The 16651-nt window shown below is 43.4% G+C and overlaps 1 protein-coding gene across 1 annotated transcript in view; it reads left to right on the forward strand.

Moving 5' to 3' along the window:
- Window positions 1-14660, forward strand: part of LAMC1 (laminin subunit gamma 1) — a 136062-nt gene extending 121402 nt beyond the window's left edge. Inside the window, exon 28 of the mRNA XM_045877283.3 lies at window positions 1634-14660. Coding sequence (XP_045733239.1) covers window positions 1634-1890 — 257 coding nt within the window. The 3' untranslated portion in view covers window positions 1891-14660. The remainder of the gene's footprint in view (window positions 1-1633) is intronic.
- Window positions 14661-16651: the final 1991 nt, after the last annotated feature.

A 16651-nucleotide genomic window follows, 5' to 3' on the forward strand; every position in this document is an offset into this window, starting at 1 on the left:
GAATTCTTTTCATTTGCTAATTAAAAGGAGAATCTGATGAGGTGACAGTTCTTCAAAAAGAGAATAAGCTTGATTTTTCAAGGAAATTCAAGCATGTTGAAATGCTCTTTTTAAAAAAAAAAAAAAGATTTTATTTATTTATTTGAGAGAGAGAATGAGAGAGAGTGAGCACATGAGAGGGGGAGGGTCAGAGGGAGAAGCAGACTCCCCGCTGAGCAGGGAGCCCGATGCGGGACTCGATCTGGGGACTCCGGGATCATGACCTGAGCCGAAGGCAGTCGCTTAACCAACTGAGCCACCCAGGCGCCCGAAATGCTCTTTTAATCCAGGGTGGTAGGGAGCAGGCTTCGTTACAGGACAGATGTACTTTTGTCGCCAGCCTCCATTATAAAGTGGTCATGCTCCAGCCCATATGGCTTTGTGGCAAGGCATTCTGCTTTAATTTAGCCTTGAAGGTTTATTCAGTGTTTTGTTTGGGGTGGGTTTTTTTTTTTTTTTTTTTTTTTGGTCTTTTGGAGGGTGGGGGAGGGTATATTTTTTATCTGCTCAAATATCAAGAATAATAAATTATGTGCTGTCAGATGGGTTTTAAAATGAAAGGAGCTAGAAGAGGTAGCTTTTTGTGGCAGAAAGGGCTGGATTTTTAAAGTTAGTCAGGCTTGGGTTGGAATCTGTTTTGTTGCCTTGTAAACTGCGCAAACTTGGGCAAATTGCTTAACATCTGAGAATCACTGGCAGAATATGGTCTTGTGAGAATTTAGTCAAGTACGGTATGCATAAAGTGTTGAGCGCTGTGTGGCTGTCTGCTTTCATTAACTATGGAAGCAATTCTTTCCATAAGAACCTCCTTTTCTTGCTAATTTTAAAGTGAAGCTTTTGCTGGAATTATTTCAGCATTTTCATCCCTGGCCATTTTCCGTAGGAGGGTTCCAAATAGAGTCTAACTCCTGAAAGCAGGACAGGACTCCCCAGAACCAACCCAGCCTCCCTGGAAGCTAAAGAGCCGAGGGCTTACAGTTCTAGCCCGAAGATTTTTATGTTCATTAGATAGCATTAAAATGACATACAGGTTACATACATAAACATGAAAATGGTATCAAACGTTACCAGATGACCTTCAAAACCGCAGGTGCGGCTTAAGGTCTCAAGCAAGGCAGCTGTGTATTTAGACAACATCTCACAAAAACTTTCCTCAGAGAAAACATCCAGCCCAGTATCCATTATATGCTCTGACCTGTCCTCGCCGAGTTAGGTCCATGTTTACACTTGGTCTGCATAGTTCATGCCCTTGCATGACACGAATGGTCTACAAGTCCCGTTTGCAGGCCACCACTGCATAGCGGCAGCTGCTGGGCTTCATTTATAAGACAGGCTAGTGGAGGGGCGCCTGGGTGGCTCAGTCAGTGAAGCATCTGCCTTCGGCTCAGGTCATGATCCCAAGGTCCTGGGATGGAGCCCCGCATCGGGCTCCCTGCTCGCGGGAAGCCTACTTCTCCCTCTCCTGCTCCCCCTGCTTGTGTTCCCTCTCTCGCTGTGTCTCTTTCTGTCAAATAAAGTGGAGGTGCTTGCGGAGCGATGTGATGATTCTTACTGGGTGCATCTGTTTCCTCCTGTGTCCTTTCTGACTCTACAGGGCAGCTGGACACAGTGGACCTGAACAAGCTCAATGAGATCGAAGGCACCCTGAACAAAGCCAAAGATGAAATGAAAGTCAGTGATCTGGACAGGAAAGTGTCTGATCTGGAGAATGAAGCCAGGAAGCAGGAGGCCGCCATCATGGACTATAACAGAGATATCGAGGAGATCATGAAGGACATTCGCAACCTGGAAGACATCAAGAAGACCTTACCATCTGGCTGCTTCAACACCCCGTCCATCGAAAAGCCCTAGAGTCATCTTTTAGGGCTGGAAGGCAGCACCCCCCAACCGGGGAGCCGTTGTGAGGCCACAAAGTGCCTTAACACACAGATTACATTTTTTCAGACCCCCACTTCTCTGCTGCTCTCCACCACTGTCCTTTTGAACCAGGAAAATTCACAAAGCTTAAAGAGAAGTAAGTCAGACATCATGAATCGGGAACAGAGGGTTTTATCTGATAGTCTCTCTTCCACGGAAGGCACTCCCTTACCCACACTTTCCCTTCTGAGTCGCGTGAGGACGTGGCATCTTATGTGATCATACAGTGGTGTAAACACTTCGTGAGAACCATTGTCTGCCGGGGCTGAGCAAGTGGCCCTCCCTTTTCTCCTGGATACCGGCAGAACCTCCTCGGTCTCAGTACTCTTGTTTCTATGAAGGAAAAGTTTGGCCACTAGTAGCCACGGTGCGATGGCCAGGATATCCAGTCTGTCGATAAAGAAAGTGCACCTACATCTACCACCCCTCCTCCTTTTACGCAAAAGGAAATAAACGTCCTGTGCCAAAGATATTGGTCATTTAGAACGTCAAGAGCCATCGTCAGTTGCTTTAGCTATTTTGAGTATAGGACACTGAGCCATCCACGGGTAAGGCTGCAATTATTCCTGACAGTCTCCAGGAGAATGAGGCTGCAGAAGTAGGCTGAACATTTTCTCATACGTTAATAATTGACTAGGAAGATACACTTTTTATCAGATCTTTGGGCAGCTGATAAATCTGGATGGGCAGCTTGCACTCACCAATAGACGTCTTCTGATATTCCTATAAATGGAATTTATACAGAAGAAATAGGGATATGATAACCACTAAAGTTTGTTTTGTTTTGTTTTTTTTCAAAATCAAACTAATACCTAGAGCTTTTTTAGTGTGTTAGTCTTGGAACTATTGCTGTTATCTGGTAGAGAGCAGTTGATCCCTAAGATCTTGACAAACAAGAAACAAGCCACCTTGTCCTAGTCTTTCCTCGCAAAGGGATAAAACTTATATGCAACTTGTATTGTCAGGATCCCGTATATCCATTTTTTTCTTCCATTGGGGAGAGATGACACTTTTGACCCTATTCCTCAATTACCTTCTGATGTTCCCATCTTCTAGGGTCCCTCTACACGCCTGCCAAATCCTGGTGGCAAATCCCTGCACTCAGTAGTTCACACAGCTGCCAGCACCATCTAGTTCCTGCACTTTGTGATTGAAACCCATTCGAAACCTTCCCTCTCAGTGCAGAGGGAAGACCCGTAGGTGGACTTGCCTAGCTGGCTTCTCAACTTTGGATCCTCAGCTCTGTGGTTTTCTTTCAAGATCACAGTATGAAGATTCTCTGCCCCACAACGCCTTCCTCCTACCAACCCACCTTTGAGATTCATATATATCGCCTTTAACACTATGCAACTTTGTACTTTGCGTAGCGGGGGGAAAGAAACTATTATCTGACACACTGGTGCTATTAATTATTTCAAATTTATATTTTTGTGTGAATGTTTTTTTTGTTGTTGTTTATCATGATTATAGAGTAAGGAATTTATGTAAATATACTTGGTCCTATTTCTAGAATGGCACTGTCTGTTCACTTCTTCATTTTTCCCCTTCACTGGCACAATGTGTCTGTATACCTCCTTCCCTTCCGTCTGCAGTCCTTTGCCTTGCACCTGCCCCCCCATCGCTCTGCCCTGCGCCTTGTGTCTGCAGCATGTTCATTCTCTAGCGCGAATGTCCACCCACTTCCCTCCACACCCAGCCGCTCTGCAGGGGTGCCTCCCACCCTCCTCCACCGCAGGCCCGCCCCCCGAAATTGCAGCCTGATGTTCCTGAGGCCCGCTCCCGAGCAGGCGTGTCAGGTCGACAGGAGGTGGCGGGATGAGGATGTTTTGCTGAACGGCATCTTCAGCATCAATGTGGGCCTAACTGGGAATGAGCTAGAAATGACCTTTCCGACAGTTGGAGCTATGGACGGGTCCGTTGAGAAGGGAGGGTGTGATCACTGAGCACTCAGAGGGCACCAGGGATGGAGTACAGACAGGTAGAGTGGGAGCGGCCGTGCATCGGGGTCTCCCCTGCTGCCTGCTTGCATACCAGAGTCGGTTCCAAAGGCTTTGACTTGGCATACCCCTGGCTTTCCCTGGGCCGCTTCTACTGTTGCCAGAGGCCAGGCTCGTTCCTGCCAAGTTTTCACATCAGCGTCTCCTAGCTAGTTCCTCGTGGTAAGGGGCCACCTCCTAACAGAGACATTTTGTTCAAGGTCGCAGGACAAGGACTGTAGATCGACTGCCGGGATAGTTGTCCCTCTAGCCTGTGGGTCAGCCTCACACCAGTCAGTCGTAGACCGCAGTGAAATTTGGAGTTTTTTTGTTTGGTTTGGTTTGGTTGCTTTTCTCCTTCTCCATCTGTGTCATATATTTTTAAACAGAATTTTATTTTTAAAATAAAAAGCTCTTTATAAGACAATACCTTCATTACACTCCTGCAATATGCATTATTTTATTGTATGGTTCTAGTTACCTGAATTTCATGTAATAAAACTGACAGGGTGGCTGCTGAAGAATGCTGGGGGTCGCGGGGGGCGTATCCAGCTGCTCTCCGGAATTCTTCCTTGTAATCCCCGCGGTGGCCCTTTGATATGTGCCTTCACCTTAGCCGTTTGCCTTAATCTCTACAGTCTCGCTCTCCAGGGTGGTGAATAAAATGCAACACTTGGCCTTTTTTTAATGTTAAAAAAAAAAAACAGTATTTTATTTATAATAAAATCTGAATATTTGTAACCCTTTATATTTGGTGTGGCCTGAGTGTGGTACTGGGGACAGGATGTTTTGAAAGGTACGATGAAGAGAAAGCTGCTTGTAATACCTTCTTTGGGTGACTTATTTCCTTGAGAACAGTCCAATATGTGTGCAGGTACATGCTGTAAGTGTGTGTGTGTGTGTGTATATGTGTGTATATATTATACATACAAGTAATACACACACACATATATATACATACTTTTTTTCCCCTTCTCAGATGGGGATACTTTGGTGTGGTCCAGAGGTAGGCAGACTTTTTCTGTAAAGAGCTAGACTATACATATTGTAGGTTTCACAGGCCCTATGGTCTCTGTTACACCGACTTTGCCCTTGCAGCCTGAAAGCAGCCCGGACAGTGTGTAAACAAATGAGTCCAACACAACTATTTACAAAAACAGGCACGGGCCCGAGGGCTGCCATGTACCGGACCCCTTGGGCTATGATTAGTGCCTGCTTAGTGACACCTGAAGACTATTTTAAAATTATTTGGGCTTCTTAAATTAGCAGCTGTATGTAAAAAGTTGTCTTTCTACCTGTAAATATGCCCATAACTTCAGCTAAAGGGGGTCTCTTGAGGTGATGAAAACCACTCTCGAACATAAGGAAATAGAGAGAAAAAGTAAGTGATGTGCTGAGCCGGCAGGCCAGAGTAGCTCATCCGTGCCTCAGCCCATCTGGAGGGTTGACCCAGCGGGAGTCATCTGAGGCCAGGTGAAGAGTTTTAGATACGGAGACAGCAGGAAGGCTTTGGTTTCCTCTTCGGTGCTCTGTTCATAGCCCTGAGTCCCTGCGGATGACCTGCCACCTTCCTGATCTTCTAAATCCTTGTAACTATGACACCTGTGAAGAACCTGAACTCTCCTCGATTGGACTTGCTCAGAGAGAGCTTTAGAGGGCACTAGTTCCTCGCTTTCACGCATACCCTGTTCTTAACCTGTTTGTAGGACCTGATTCAAACGCAAACACATCTGTCTAGTTACTCTGTCCAAGTGATGAGTGGGATTTTAAAAACTTGCGGGTCGGCAGTTTCTCCAAGGTTGGTATTGGCATAATCTGATGCAAAATATCCCCGAAGGTTTACTCCTTAAAGTAAGCATTTTTAGCCCCCTGATAAATCTGAATTCACCAGCTCCACTTCACTAAGCTCAAAGTGGAATGCTAAAGAAGCTCTGGCACCCAGGAGAGCCACCAAGTAGAAAGGCAGATGGTGCCTGCTTCATAGGGTGAGGAAGGACCCATCCCAATGAAAGATCACCTCTCTCCAGGCCCTTAGCTTATGGGACCAGAAACAAGACAGTTGTACATAGCAGGTAATTTTGCCTGTTCACACTGAGCAGGTTTAAATGAAGTAGATATTAATCACTGGAGTGAAAAAATAAGAAACTTCCTAGTAAATAATCTATCAGAGGCTCCAGTGGTTCAGAAGTTATCAGCAAGAGTGCTTTATATTTGTACTGAGTCCCCCAAGATGATTATATCTGCTCTACACAAATGATACTCTAAATAGAAATTAATTCTATGCAGGGCGCCTGGGTGGCTCAGTCGGTTAAGCATCTGCCTTTGGCTCAGGTCATGATCCCAGGGTCCTGGGATGGAGCCCCCTTCAGGCTCCCTGCTCGGCGGGGAGCCTGCTTCTCCCTCTCCCTCTGCCCCTACCCTGCATGTGTTCTGTCTCTTTCTCTCTCAGATAAGTAAATAAAATCTTTTTTAAAAAATTAATGACATGCTTAAGAAAAGGAAATATTTAGCAGAAGTCAAATAAAAGCTAAGAAATTCCTGGTTGGGAATTTAAATAAGAGAAACCTCAACATTTCCAGTGTTGTTATAACATGTCATTTCTTTAACTCTTCTCCCTGTCCATGGTATTCTTTCTCCTTTCCATTACAGGAAAGCCTGAGGTCAAGGTGTCACCTGCTCTGTTGACATTGGTCAGTCCTTCCTTGTGTCCACCAGCCCCCCAGCCTTGTACTGGCTTCTAGCATTGACACATGTTTATTGATCAGGTGTTTCTCACTGACCTTTCCCCCCAAGCTCCCTCCTACTCCCCAAGATCCCGGTCTGTGTATTTCTGTCCACATCCTCAGGGTTAGGAGGCATACAGGAAGTGGTCACTGGGTTTTCTAAATGGTCTAAAGGTAAACTCAACCTTTCTCATTTGCCTATTCTCCCATTTCTGTTACTTTTCCCCTGCATGAGCAGAAAGCGAGGTTTACGGATGCTTGTTAATGCCCTCTGTCCCTTGCTTTCAGCATCGTTCTGCTCTCTCAGTACTCCCACCGAAGGAGGGATTTGCAGGAAGAGAAGCAAAACCGCTGTCTTTCACCAAATGGCACAGCACCCACACACCACACAGCTCCGCAAGCGGCAACCAGCTGGCGTGGTCCGCTCTGCATCCCAGCCTCACACTCGCTGCTCCCAGCGCTGCGTGTGTCTGCCAGTTTTACCCACAGCCCCTTCTGTAGATACCTCTGACTCCCGGCCCACATGATAACATTAGTTCCCTTTCTTTTTCCCTAACTCCTGGGAATCGGCCTGGTAAATTTCAACAGCTTGGTTAGTGTTTCATCCTGTTCACCCTGGTGCCTTAGAGGGCCTTGTAATATAGGCCATGCAGGCATTGCTTGTGATGAATTCAGTATAGTTTGTATTTATTTCTATAAAAAGTTGAGCATCAGGCTCTTGATCAAGAATGTAACCCTCGGATACAGCATTGTTCCCATGAGTATGTCAATTTAACTGATTCTCTGTGAAATGTGCCTGGTCATACCTTTGAGGACACCTCTCTCTCCTCCCATAATCCTTTTTCACCATGGCTAGTAACAAAAAATTCTACTTGAGCTTCAGACTGTTGCTTTTGAGCCTGTGGTTTCTGTACTTGTACTGAGATCCTTTGTCGTTTCAGTAACTAAATGAAATCATCAGGAGCGCCGGGGCGGCTCAGTCAGCTAAGCATCTGACTCTTGATTTTGGTTCAAGTCATGATCTCAGGGTCGTGGGATTGAGCCCCCCACTGGGCTCTGCACTCCGCACAGAGTCTGCTTATCCCTCTCCCTCTGCTTCTCCCCCAACTCCCTCTCTTTCTGTCTAAAATAAGTAAAATATTTTTAAAAATAATTAAATAAATTCAATCATCAAATTGTGTGCCATAGCAACTAGTGTTAAAAATTTCTAATGCAGGGGCCCCTGGGTGGCTCAGTCAGTTAAGCGTCTGCCTTTGGCTCAGCTCATGATCTCAGGGTCCTGGGATCGAGCCCCCATGTCAGGCTCCCTGCTCAGTGGAGAGCCTGCTTCTCCCTCTCCCTCTGTGTGCCTCTCTCTCAAAAATAAATAAATAAATAAATATATATATATATATAAAAAGAATTTCTACTGCAATTCTTTTCTGAATATTCTGTGCTTGCCTTCCAGGATGTAGGATCCGATTTTTCCTCTGTGTCAGTTGATCCCCATTCTTTGCATGGGCAATTTTTTCCTCCTGAGAGTGGTTTCTAAGCTGAGGTTAGTGCCGAGTAAGCTCAAATCCAGCCATGAGCAGAAATGTCTGGAGAAGATGTGCTGTCCTAGTGTGGATTACACGTTCCTGGGTTGCTGAGCCAGCGTCCAAGATAAAGCCTCGGTAGAAACAACTGTGATTTCAGTGATTACATGTTGAGCAGGGTCAGAGAAGTTTGTGTTACAACTTGCTCATCCCTCTTGGCTCAGACAGTCTGCTATCTGCGCTGTCTGAGTCGGGCTGAGACAGAGGCTCAGACCTGGCCAGAGAGATGGGTTTTGCCACATAGATTTCAGTCAGGTTGACCTCCTTACATTTCTGAAGGACTGGGGAAGGACTAACGCTATCAAGGTATTTTGCACCGTATACTATGTTTTTAAAGGTACCTTCATGATTATTTACTTTCATTTGCCCCTGATTTATTGAGGGTCTTCATTTGACCAACGAGGAGATACAACCATGGCTTGCTGCCCCATCACCCTAACCACTATTTTATTTTTTTTTTTTAAAGATTTTATTTATTTATTAGAGAGAGACACAGCGAGAGAGGGAACACAAGCAGAGGGGGTGGGAGAGAGAGAAGCAGGCTTCCCGCCGAGCAGGGAGCCCGATGCGGGGCTTGATCCCAGGACCCTGGGACCATGACCTGAGCTGAAGGCAGACGCTTAACGATTGAGCCACCCAGGCGCCCCCCCCAGGCGCCCCCCTAACCACTATTTTAGCATCTTACCGTATTCTCTCATGATTATGATCCATTTTCCTATTATGTACATGTACTTTATGATAAGGTTCCTCAAATCCCTTTTTTGGAGAGATCAAGGCAGGATTTAAATATATTAGTAATTTGCCCAATATTAAGGAACCAGTTAGTGGCAGAATTATTACGTGGAATGGAATTGTCTTTCAGCATCTGGGCCATATACCCTACACAGCTCACACCCCTCTCGTTGCCTATGGTTTTTCCCTCTCTTTCTCTTCCCTTACTTAGAATCAGGGATAAGGAGCATAGGGCTGGCTCACCTAGCTTCCTCTCATGTTAACGTCTGATATAACCATGGTACATTTACCAAAACTAAGAAACTATTGGTAGAAGATGTAACTATAGTCTTTTGCCTGCTTTTAAAAAACCTTTTTCGAGACCCCATTTTTAAAGTAATACATTAAAGCAAAATGAAAAATACTCAGCATTAATACCCAAGCTATGGGACAACAGGAGTGTGGATAGTTGATTTTACTTTCGTAATACAATCAAGACTGCCCGATGTATAATGTGTTCATAATTAACTGCAAGTAATGTCATTAAACCACTTGCTAAAATGTCCTGAAAGTTTCAAAAGAGATTTTTAAAAGATCCATCAGAATTAACAGGTCATTCATAACAATATGCCACAAATTTAAGTATTTATTAGAAATAGAAAATTTATTTATAAAGATTACATTTAAAATTTTTTATTACATCATTTCAGACCTACAGAAAAATTGTAAGAATAGTATAAAAAGTTCTTCAGTACTCTTTCCTCGGATTCCTCAAATGTTAACATTTTATCACATTTGCTTTTTCTCTGCTCTCACTCTTGCTCTCTGCGTAGAGAGAAAGAGAGAAATGTTTTAAGTTGCAGACATGATGCTCTTTTACCCGTAAATACTTCAATGTATATTTCCTAAAGACGGGGAACTTTCTTACATAACTACAGCACAGTTGTCAAAATCAGGAAATTACCATCAATACAATATGATTATCTTATCCACAGCCATTATTCAGATTGCACCATTTGTGGTAGGCAGACTAATGGTCCCTCCAAAGATGTTCACATCCTAATCCCCAGAACCTGTGAATGTGTCAAGTTGCACGGCAAAGGGGAATTTAGGTTTCTGATGTCATTAAGGTTGTGAATCAGCCCATCTTAAAGTAGATTATCCTGGGTTATCTGGGTAGGCCAACATAATAATCATAAGGATTCTTATAATTGGAGGAGGGAGGCAGAAAAGGAGGTCGGGGTGATGCAATGAGATGGGAACTCAGCCTGCCATTTGGGGCTTAAAGATGGAGTGGGAGGCAGGAGCCAAGGAACGTGGGCAGCCTCGAAAATCTGCAAGAGGCAAGGGAAGAGATTCTCCCCTAGAGCCTCCAGAGGGGGAATACAGCCCTGCTGACACTTTGAGTTTAACCCAGGAAGATCCCTGTCAGACTTCTAACCTACAGAAATAAAAGAGAATAAAGTTGTATTGTTTCAAGCCACTAAATTTGAGGTCACTTGTTGTGCAGCCATAGAAAACTAATACACCATTTGTCCCGGTAATGTCTTTTTTAAAAAGAGAAAATCTGGGGGCACCTGGGTGGCTCAGATGGTTGAGCATCTGCCTTCGGCTCAGGTCATGATCCCGGGGTTCTGGGATCGAGCCCCACGTCGGGCTCCCTGCTTGGTGGGGAGCCTGCTTCTCCCTCTCCCTCTGCTGTTCCCCCTGCTTGTGCTCTCTCACTCTCTCTGTCAAATAAATAAATAAAAGCTTAAAAAAAAAAAAAGAGAAAATCTGAAACTATGTGTTCAGTTGTCATGTCTCTTTTATTTCCTTTACTCTGGAGCAGTTCCTGAGTCTTCCTTTGTATTTTCTGATGTTGACATTTTAAGAAAATAGACAGTTATTTTGTAGCATGTTCTTCAGTTTGGTTCCTTTGATGTTTTCTCTTGATTGGATTCAGGTTGTGCACTTTGACAGCGAGATCGCAGAAGTGATGCTGAATTCCCTTCAGTACATAGTAACAGGAGGCACATAAGTCGTTTCTGACAATGCTCACTTTGACAGCTGATTGGGGTGGTGCCTCCCAGATTTCTCCATTGTGAAGTTACTCAGTAACCCTTTGTAATTAATAAGTATCTTATGAGGACATACTTTGAAACTATATATATATCCTGTGACTCCTTACACTTTTACCCACTAGTTTTAGCATCCATTGATGAGGCTGCCAAAGGGAGAATTCCATCATTCTTTATATATATATTAGTTGGCATTATTCTGAGAGGTAGTTTTTCCTTCTGTCCCACTTTTTATGTTAGATCTTCATATTAGATTTATGGATTCCTCTTTTATTTAATAAGTTACAATAGGTTGTTCTTGAGATTTATTTTGATCTTTAAATGTCCCTTATTTAGCCGTGGCAGTAGCTCAAAGCTGACCCCTGTGATCTTTTGATAATTTCCCTCATTCTTTGAGCGTTATCTTCCTTTTGGCACAACAAGACATTTCAGGCTTGTCTTGTATTATCTGTGCCATAATCCTGGAACCAGCCACTCCTCCAAGGAGCAAAATTAGGTTTTATTAATTCCCCAAACGCCAAGAGCCAGCAACAACAAAAATGGGTCGCTCAAATTGATGAAAATCTCTCAAAGATGATGCTGAATTTTGAGCAAATTGTTTATTAGGCTACTTGGCTTTAGGGAGCGTGGCCTATTTTATGCATTATTGACAAATATTTTTGGAGCACCCGTTGCTTTTGCAGCCTACCTGGTACCAGTACCCATGGGTTTTACACTGTGACAAAGGCAATTCTTCCTACTTTGAGAAATCTATTTAAGTAGGGGAGGCAGCAAAAGACAAAACATAAGAGATAGTAAAAAAAAAAAAAAAATAGAGGAAAACATATCTCTTTAAATGGGGATATGTGAGCATGTTGGTAAACAGATGCATAGGAACATTATATATTAATATTAGTATATTGATTTATTCACTAAAATAAACAAATGCTAAGGACTGTTCTTTCTGCTAAGTCTGTGAAGGACAAATTATATTTGTACAAAAAAGTATAATTTTTGGCTGTGTTGAAGAGAATATGGTGTGGGAAATGGGTTCAGGGACACTGATCCAGATTTGAAAAGGCAGACAGAGAATTCGATGATATGCAATTGAGTGGTTGAATTTTCCTCCCATCCACTGCTCTCTGTATTGAAGATGTTCTGGAACCCAGCACTGTAGTCTGTAATCACAGGGAGAACTCTTACGCTCCGTGTGCTCAGTTTCCATGTTCCAGTTTTTGATTGATTATTGTTGGCTATCATCTCATAAGACCAATGACATAGCAAATTATTTCATTATTTCAAACTCTCACTGTTTATTGAGGCTCTACAGAAGTGCCCAGTTATTAATCAGAGCCCAAACGAGAAAGATCTCCCCATGTTGAGATCAAAAAGAGTAGTTACCAAACTATTGATAGTCTATTGGTGTCCAATCAGATTCTAAAGAATGGCTGGCAAAAACTATTGTGGACTTTTTTGTGCCTTTGTGCTGAGTTTGGTGAGGGTTGAATATGTAATAAGGTTTGCATTCACATAGGATTGTGGACTCAGGAGTTCTAGAGCAATCGTACTCAAAGTGGAGTCCTAGAGCCAGCAATGTCTGCCTCACCTGTTAACTTCTTAGAAATGCACATTCTCGATACCACCTCAGACCTACTGAATCAGAAATTCAGGGGCGGAGGGGTCAGAGGGTAATCTGTGTTTTAACAAGCCCCCTCCAGGGGATTCTGATGCTGGCCAGAGAATTAGAGTGCTGTGTATTGGTTCTCAACAATTATATCTTCTGTGTCTGTGTGTTGGACTCAACCAAGCATTATTTTCACTCTCAGCTACCCTTCCTGGCTAGCTCTTTGAATTGGGAAGAATGTTCAGAATATGTGCTAATTACAGTCTTAGAGACAAACAATATTAACTCTTCTCTGTGCTTAAAACTTATACTAAGAAACTCTAACTATATAAACATCAAATTTGTTAATTAATCAAGACATTCGTCTTATGGACTACAAAAGCCTTTTTAAAAAGTAGGTGAAAACTGACAAATCTATTTAAAAAATTTTAATATAAGTATTTTTGCTTCCAATTGATTTCTCCACTTTTCACAAGATCTTCTAAATAATAATTTCTATCCACTAGATGTGAACAGGCCAAAAGATCATGGGAGAGACTAGACTTTTTATGATTCATAATTATCATCTAATGCTATGAATTTGGCAAGCTTGTTCTGAACGTTTCCACAAGCATGAAATAAAAGAGAGCCAAGTCATTTAATGTGGGAGATGCATTTGAAATTAGGTAAAGCAACAAATATACCTTAAGACATCCAAAGAAGTTCAGTTTAAAACTTCAGGCCCTACTGAGTGGCCACAATTCATGGACAAGTTAACTGTGTACCCTTAACTAAGTCTCTCAACTCTGCCAATTTTTCCTATAAATGGGGCTGTCACAACCCCACAGAATTGTTCAAGTCAATGGGTAAGTATGTAAAAAAAATACAAAATTTAGTATAATCAGGTAAATTAAGCTTTTGTGGGGTTGGAAGCTTGTGCAACTTGGGGCCTTCTTTTAAAAAAATATATAAGATCACAAATGCAAAAGTAAGCGTGGAGCCAGAAAGGGGCCCATGAGCTCCATTACTTCCACATGGGAAATCCACCTCCGTGCTGTGACTATATTTATTTTCAGCTAGTTGCTTCCTTTATGTCACTGTGTCATCGGGTGTGAGCATGACTGTACTTCCCTTCCACGGCAGACACCTCAGCCGCCGTCTGGCCCGGAGAACCTGTTTGGTGTGCTCACTGCATGACAACAGTGGGTGTGGCTCCGAGGGGAGTGCCAGGCTCTACAGACCATGCCCAGAGGCTGCAGAATCAGACTTTTGCCAGAGGAAGAAAGAGTGCCCGGAGGCATGCATTCACCGGAGCAATGGTGAATGGCTTGACTGGGCAGAGCCTTCCAGATCTTCGTCATTAAACCTCTTAATCTCAAACATGGAAGAGGTAAAACTCAATTTTTAAAGATCACTTGTTAAAATAGGACCACTCCTATCCTCAGGAAATTGCACACCAGAGACCGTCTCAAGGACTGGAGTCATTTTGAGATGCTTTGTGGCCCAAGCCTGCTCTAAGCATGCACCGCGCTGAATAGAACATAAACTCGGGACAGCGAAGACACAGACCCTGATGTTTCAGCCAGGACTTGATGCTACTTGCTTTTTCTTAAAACAAGACAAACAGCAACAACAACAAAAACAGTGCTATTTCAATGTGTTGAAAGAGCTGAACTCTTTTTTTAAAAATTCCAGTTAACACAGAGTGTTATATTAAGTGCTTATCAGGATAAGTGTATTCTCAGTGCCCTTCACCAATTTCACAGTCCCTCCCCCACTGCCCCCACCAAAAAAATCTGAATTCTTTTGAAAAAAATTGTTTATTTTTAAATAATCTCTATACCCAACGTGGGACTCAAACTCACAACCCCAAGGCCAAGAGTTGCATGCTCTACCAACTCAGCCAGCCAGGCCCTCTAAAGATCTGAACTCTTAAGCTTACCCTTCTGAGTCTATACTTCTGGACCTGTGAGCTGGTGCAGAATAATAATAGTGTCCTTCATTTAGGGAGTCCATTTCACTGGGGACTCCAGAGTAACCTATGGATTTTTGCTCTCTTAAGAATGGCACATTGAAGAATATTCTGATCAGAAAACACTGAATGAAGAACTAGAAGACCTCAGTTAGTTATTTTTATCAAAGGAAAAGGATTTCTGATATTTATTACTGAAGTAGAACCGAGGCAAGCCCACCTAGCACACTTTGAGTCTACTCTGTGACTTTCTTAAGGAACCTAGGAAAGAGGCTCGCCACCTGTGAATGATTTACACAAATCACCTGGGCCCACATCAACATCTGCAACAGAGGAACTCTAGTTTTTATTCATATGGACATCATTCTATGAAGCAAATTTTAAACAAGTTTTACTTACTGACTCTTAAGTATCTAAGAAACTTTAGTGACCTTTCTACACCTATCTACTGAGAACCAGCTCCATGTGAGCCCTGCCCACGGTGGTGAGGATAGAGCAGTGTACAAAACAAACAAAGACCCCTGCTCCTATGGGACTTATGTTCTAGTTAGGGAGACATAATAAAAAAAGATGAATAAAATATGTCAATATTAGCCAGTTGTGTAGCACTTAATATGTTCCAGGTACGGGTCTAAGAACTTTATAAATATTATGCCTACACCCTGATGAGGTGGATGCTATTATTATTCCCATTTTGTAGACGACAAAAATGAGGAATAGAGAGATTCTATCTTTTTTTTTTTAAGATTTTATTTATTTGACAGAGAGACACAGCGAGAGAGGCAAGCAGGGGGAGTGGGAGAGGGAGAAGCAGGCTCCCCGCAGAGCAGGGGGAGCCCGATGCGGGACTCGATCCCAGGACCCTGGGATCATGACCTGAGCCGAAGGCAGACGCTTAACGACTGAGCCACCCAGGCGCCCCGAGAGATTCTATCTTGACTACCTGCTAAGTAACAAGCCAGGCCTCGAACTCGGGCAAACTGACTCTAAGTCCTACCTGTATCCCAACCACCACATCATACTGCCTCTATGTGGCCCCAATGTCTAGTGGGGCAGAAAGTTCTAAGGAGAAAAACAAAGCAGGAAAGGGGGAAAGAAGAGGCTTGGGGGGTGGGGAGGACCTTGCAATTTGATACAAGATGGTGGAGAAAGCCCCACAAAGAAGATGGCATCTGAGTAAACCCAGAACCACACGGATATCTGGAGAAAGCACATTCCAGGTAAGGACACAAGAGGTTGCAAAAGTCCCAGAATGGAACCCCATGTGGCTGAGGGTGAGTGAGAAGGAGGACAGTGAGGTGATGGGGGGGCGGTGGGGAGTGGGACACATCATGTGAGACTCTGATGCCATCACAGGGACTTTGGCTTCAACTCAGAAGGAGGTGGAGTACCTAGGAGCTTTTGTAATAACGCATGATGAGATCTGAATTATACTATAATAGGAGCAGCCTGGTGTTGTGTTTAGATTAAAAGTGGGCAAAGGCAAAAGGAGGGATATGAGACAGGAGGCTATCACAGTAATCTGTGCAAAAGATGAGGGGGTTTGGATTAAGGTGATCACAATGGAGGTGATGAGAAGTGGTCCAATTCCTATCATGATCTGAAGGTAGAGTGAGCAGCAAGATTTGCTGTGAGAAAAAGAGTTAAGAATGACTTTAAGGTGCTTGGACAGAACATGCCATTCGTTTTATTTTTTATTTCTTACTCATTATCAGGCCTTTCCATATAGGGAAGACTGAGGCAGAAGAGGTATAAGGGGCAGAATGAGTATCAGGAGCTCAGCTTTGTATTACAGCTGAGATGTTAATTACCCATCCAGATGTAGATTTCAATTAGGCAGTTGAACATGATCTTAAGAGTGCAGGGATGCTGTGCAAGCAAGCTAAAGATACAAATTTGAAAGTCGTCGGCAGATATGCTTCAAGCTGTGAGACTAGCTGAGAAAACCAAGGGAGTGAATAGAGACAAAAAAAAAAAAAAGAGATGAGCCATCCAAGGCCTGAGCGTTGGGTGGCTTCCCCTCCATTAAGAGGGCATGTCTATGTTCCCAGGTAAGAGAGATGCACATAATGTCCTGGAAACCAAGACAAGTGT

This window comes from Mirounga angustirostris, unplaced genomic scaffold, assembly GCF_029215605.1.
Source record: "Mirounga angustirostris isolate CCGP_5_RB_7025 unplaced genomic scaffold, mMirAng1.0.hap1 SCAF_6, whole genome shotgun sequence".
Classification (NCBI taxonomy): Eukaryota; Metazoa; Chordata; class Mammalia; order Carnivora; family Phocidae; genus Mirounga; species Mirounga angustirostris.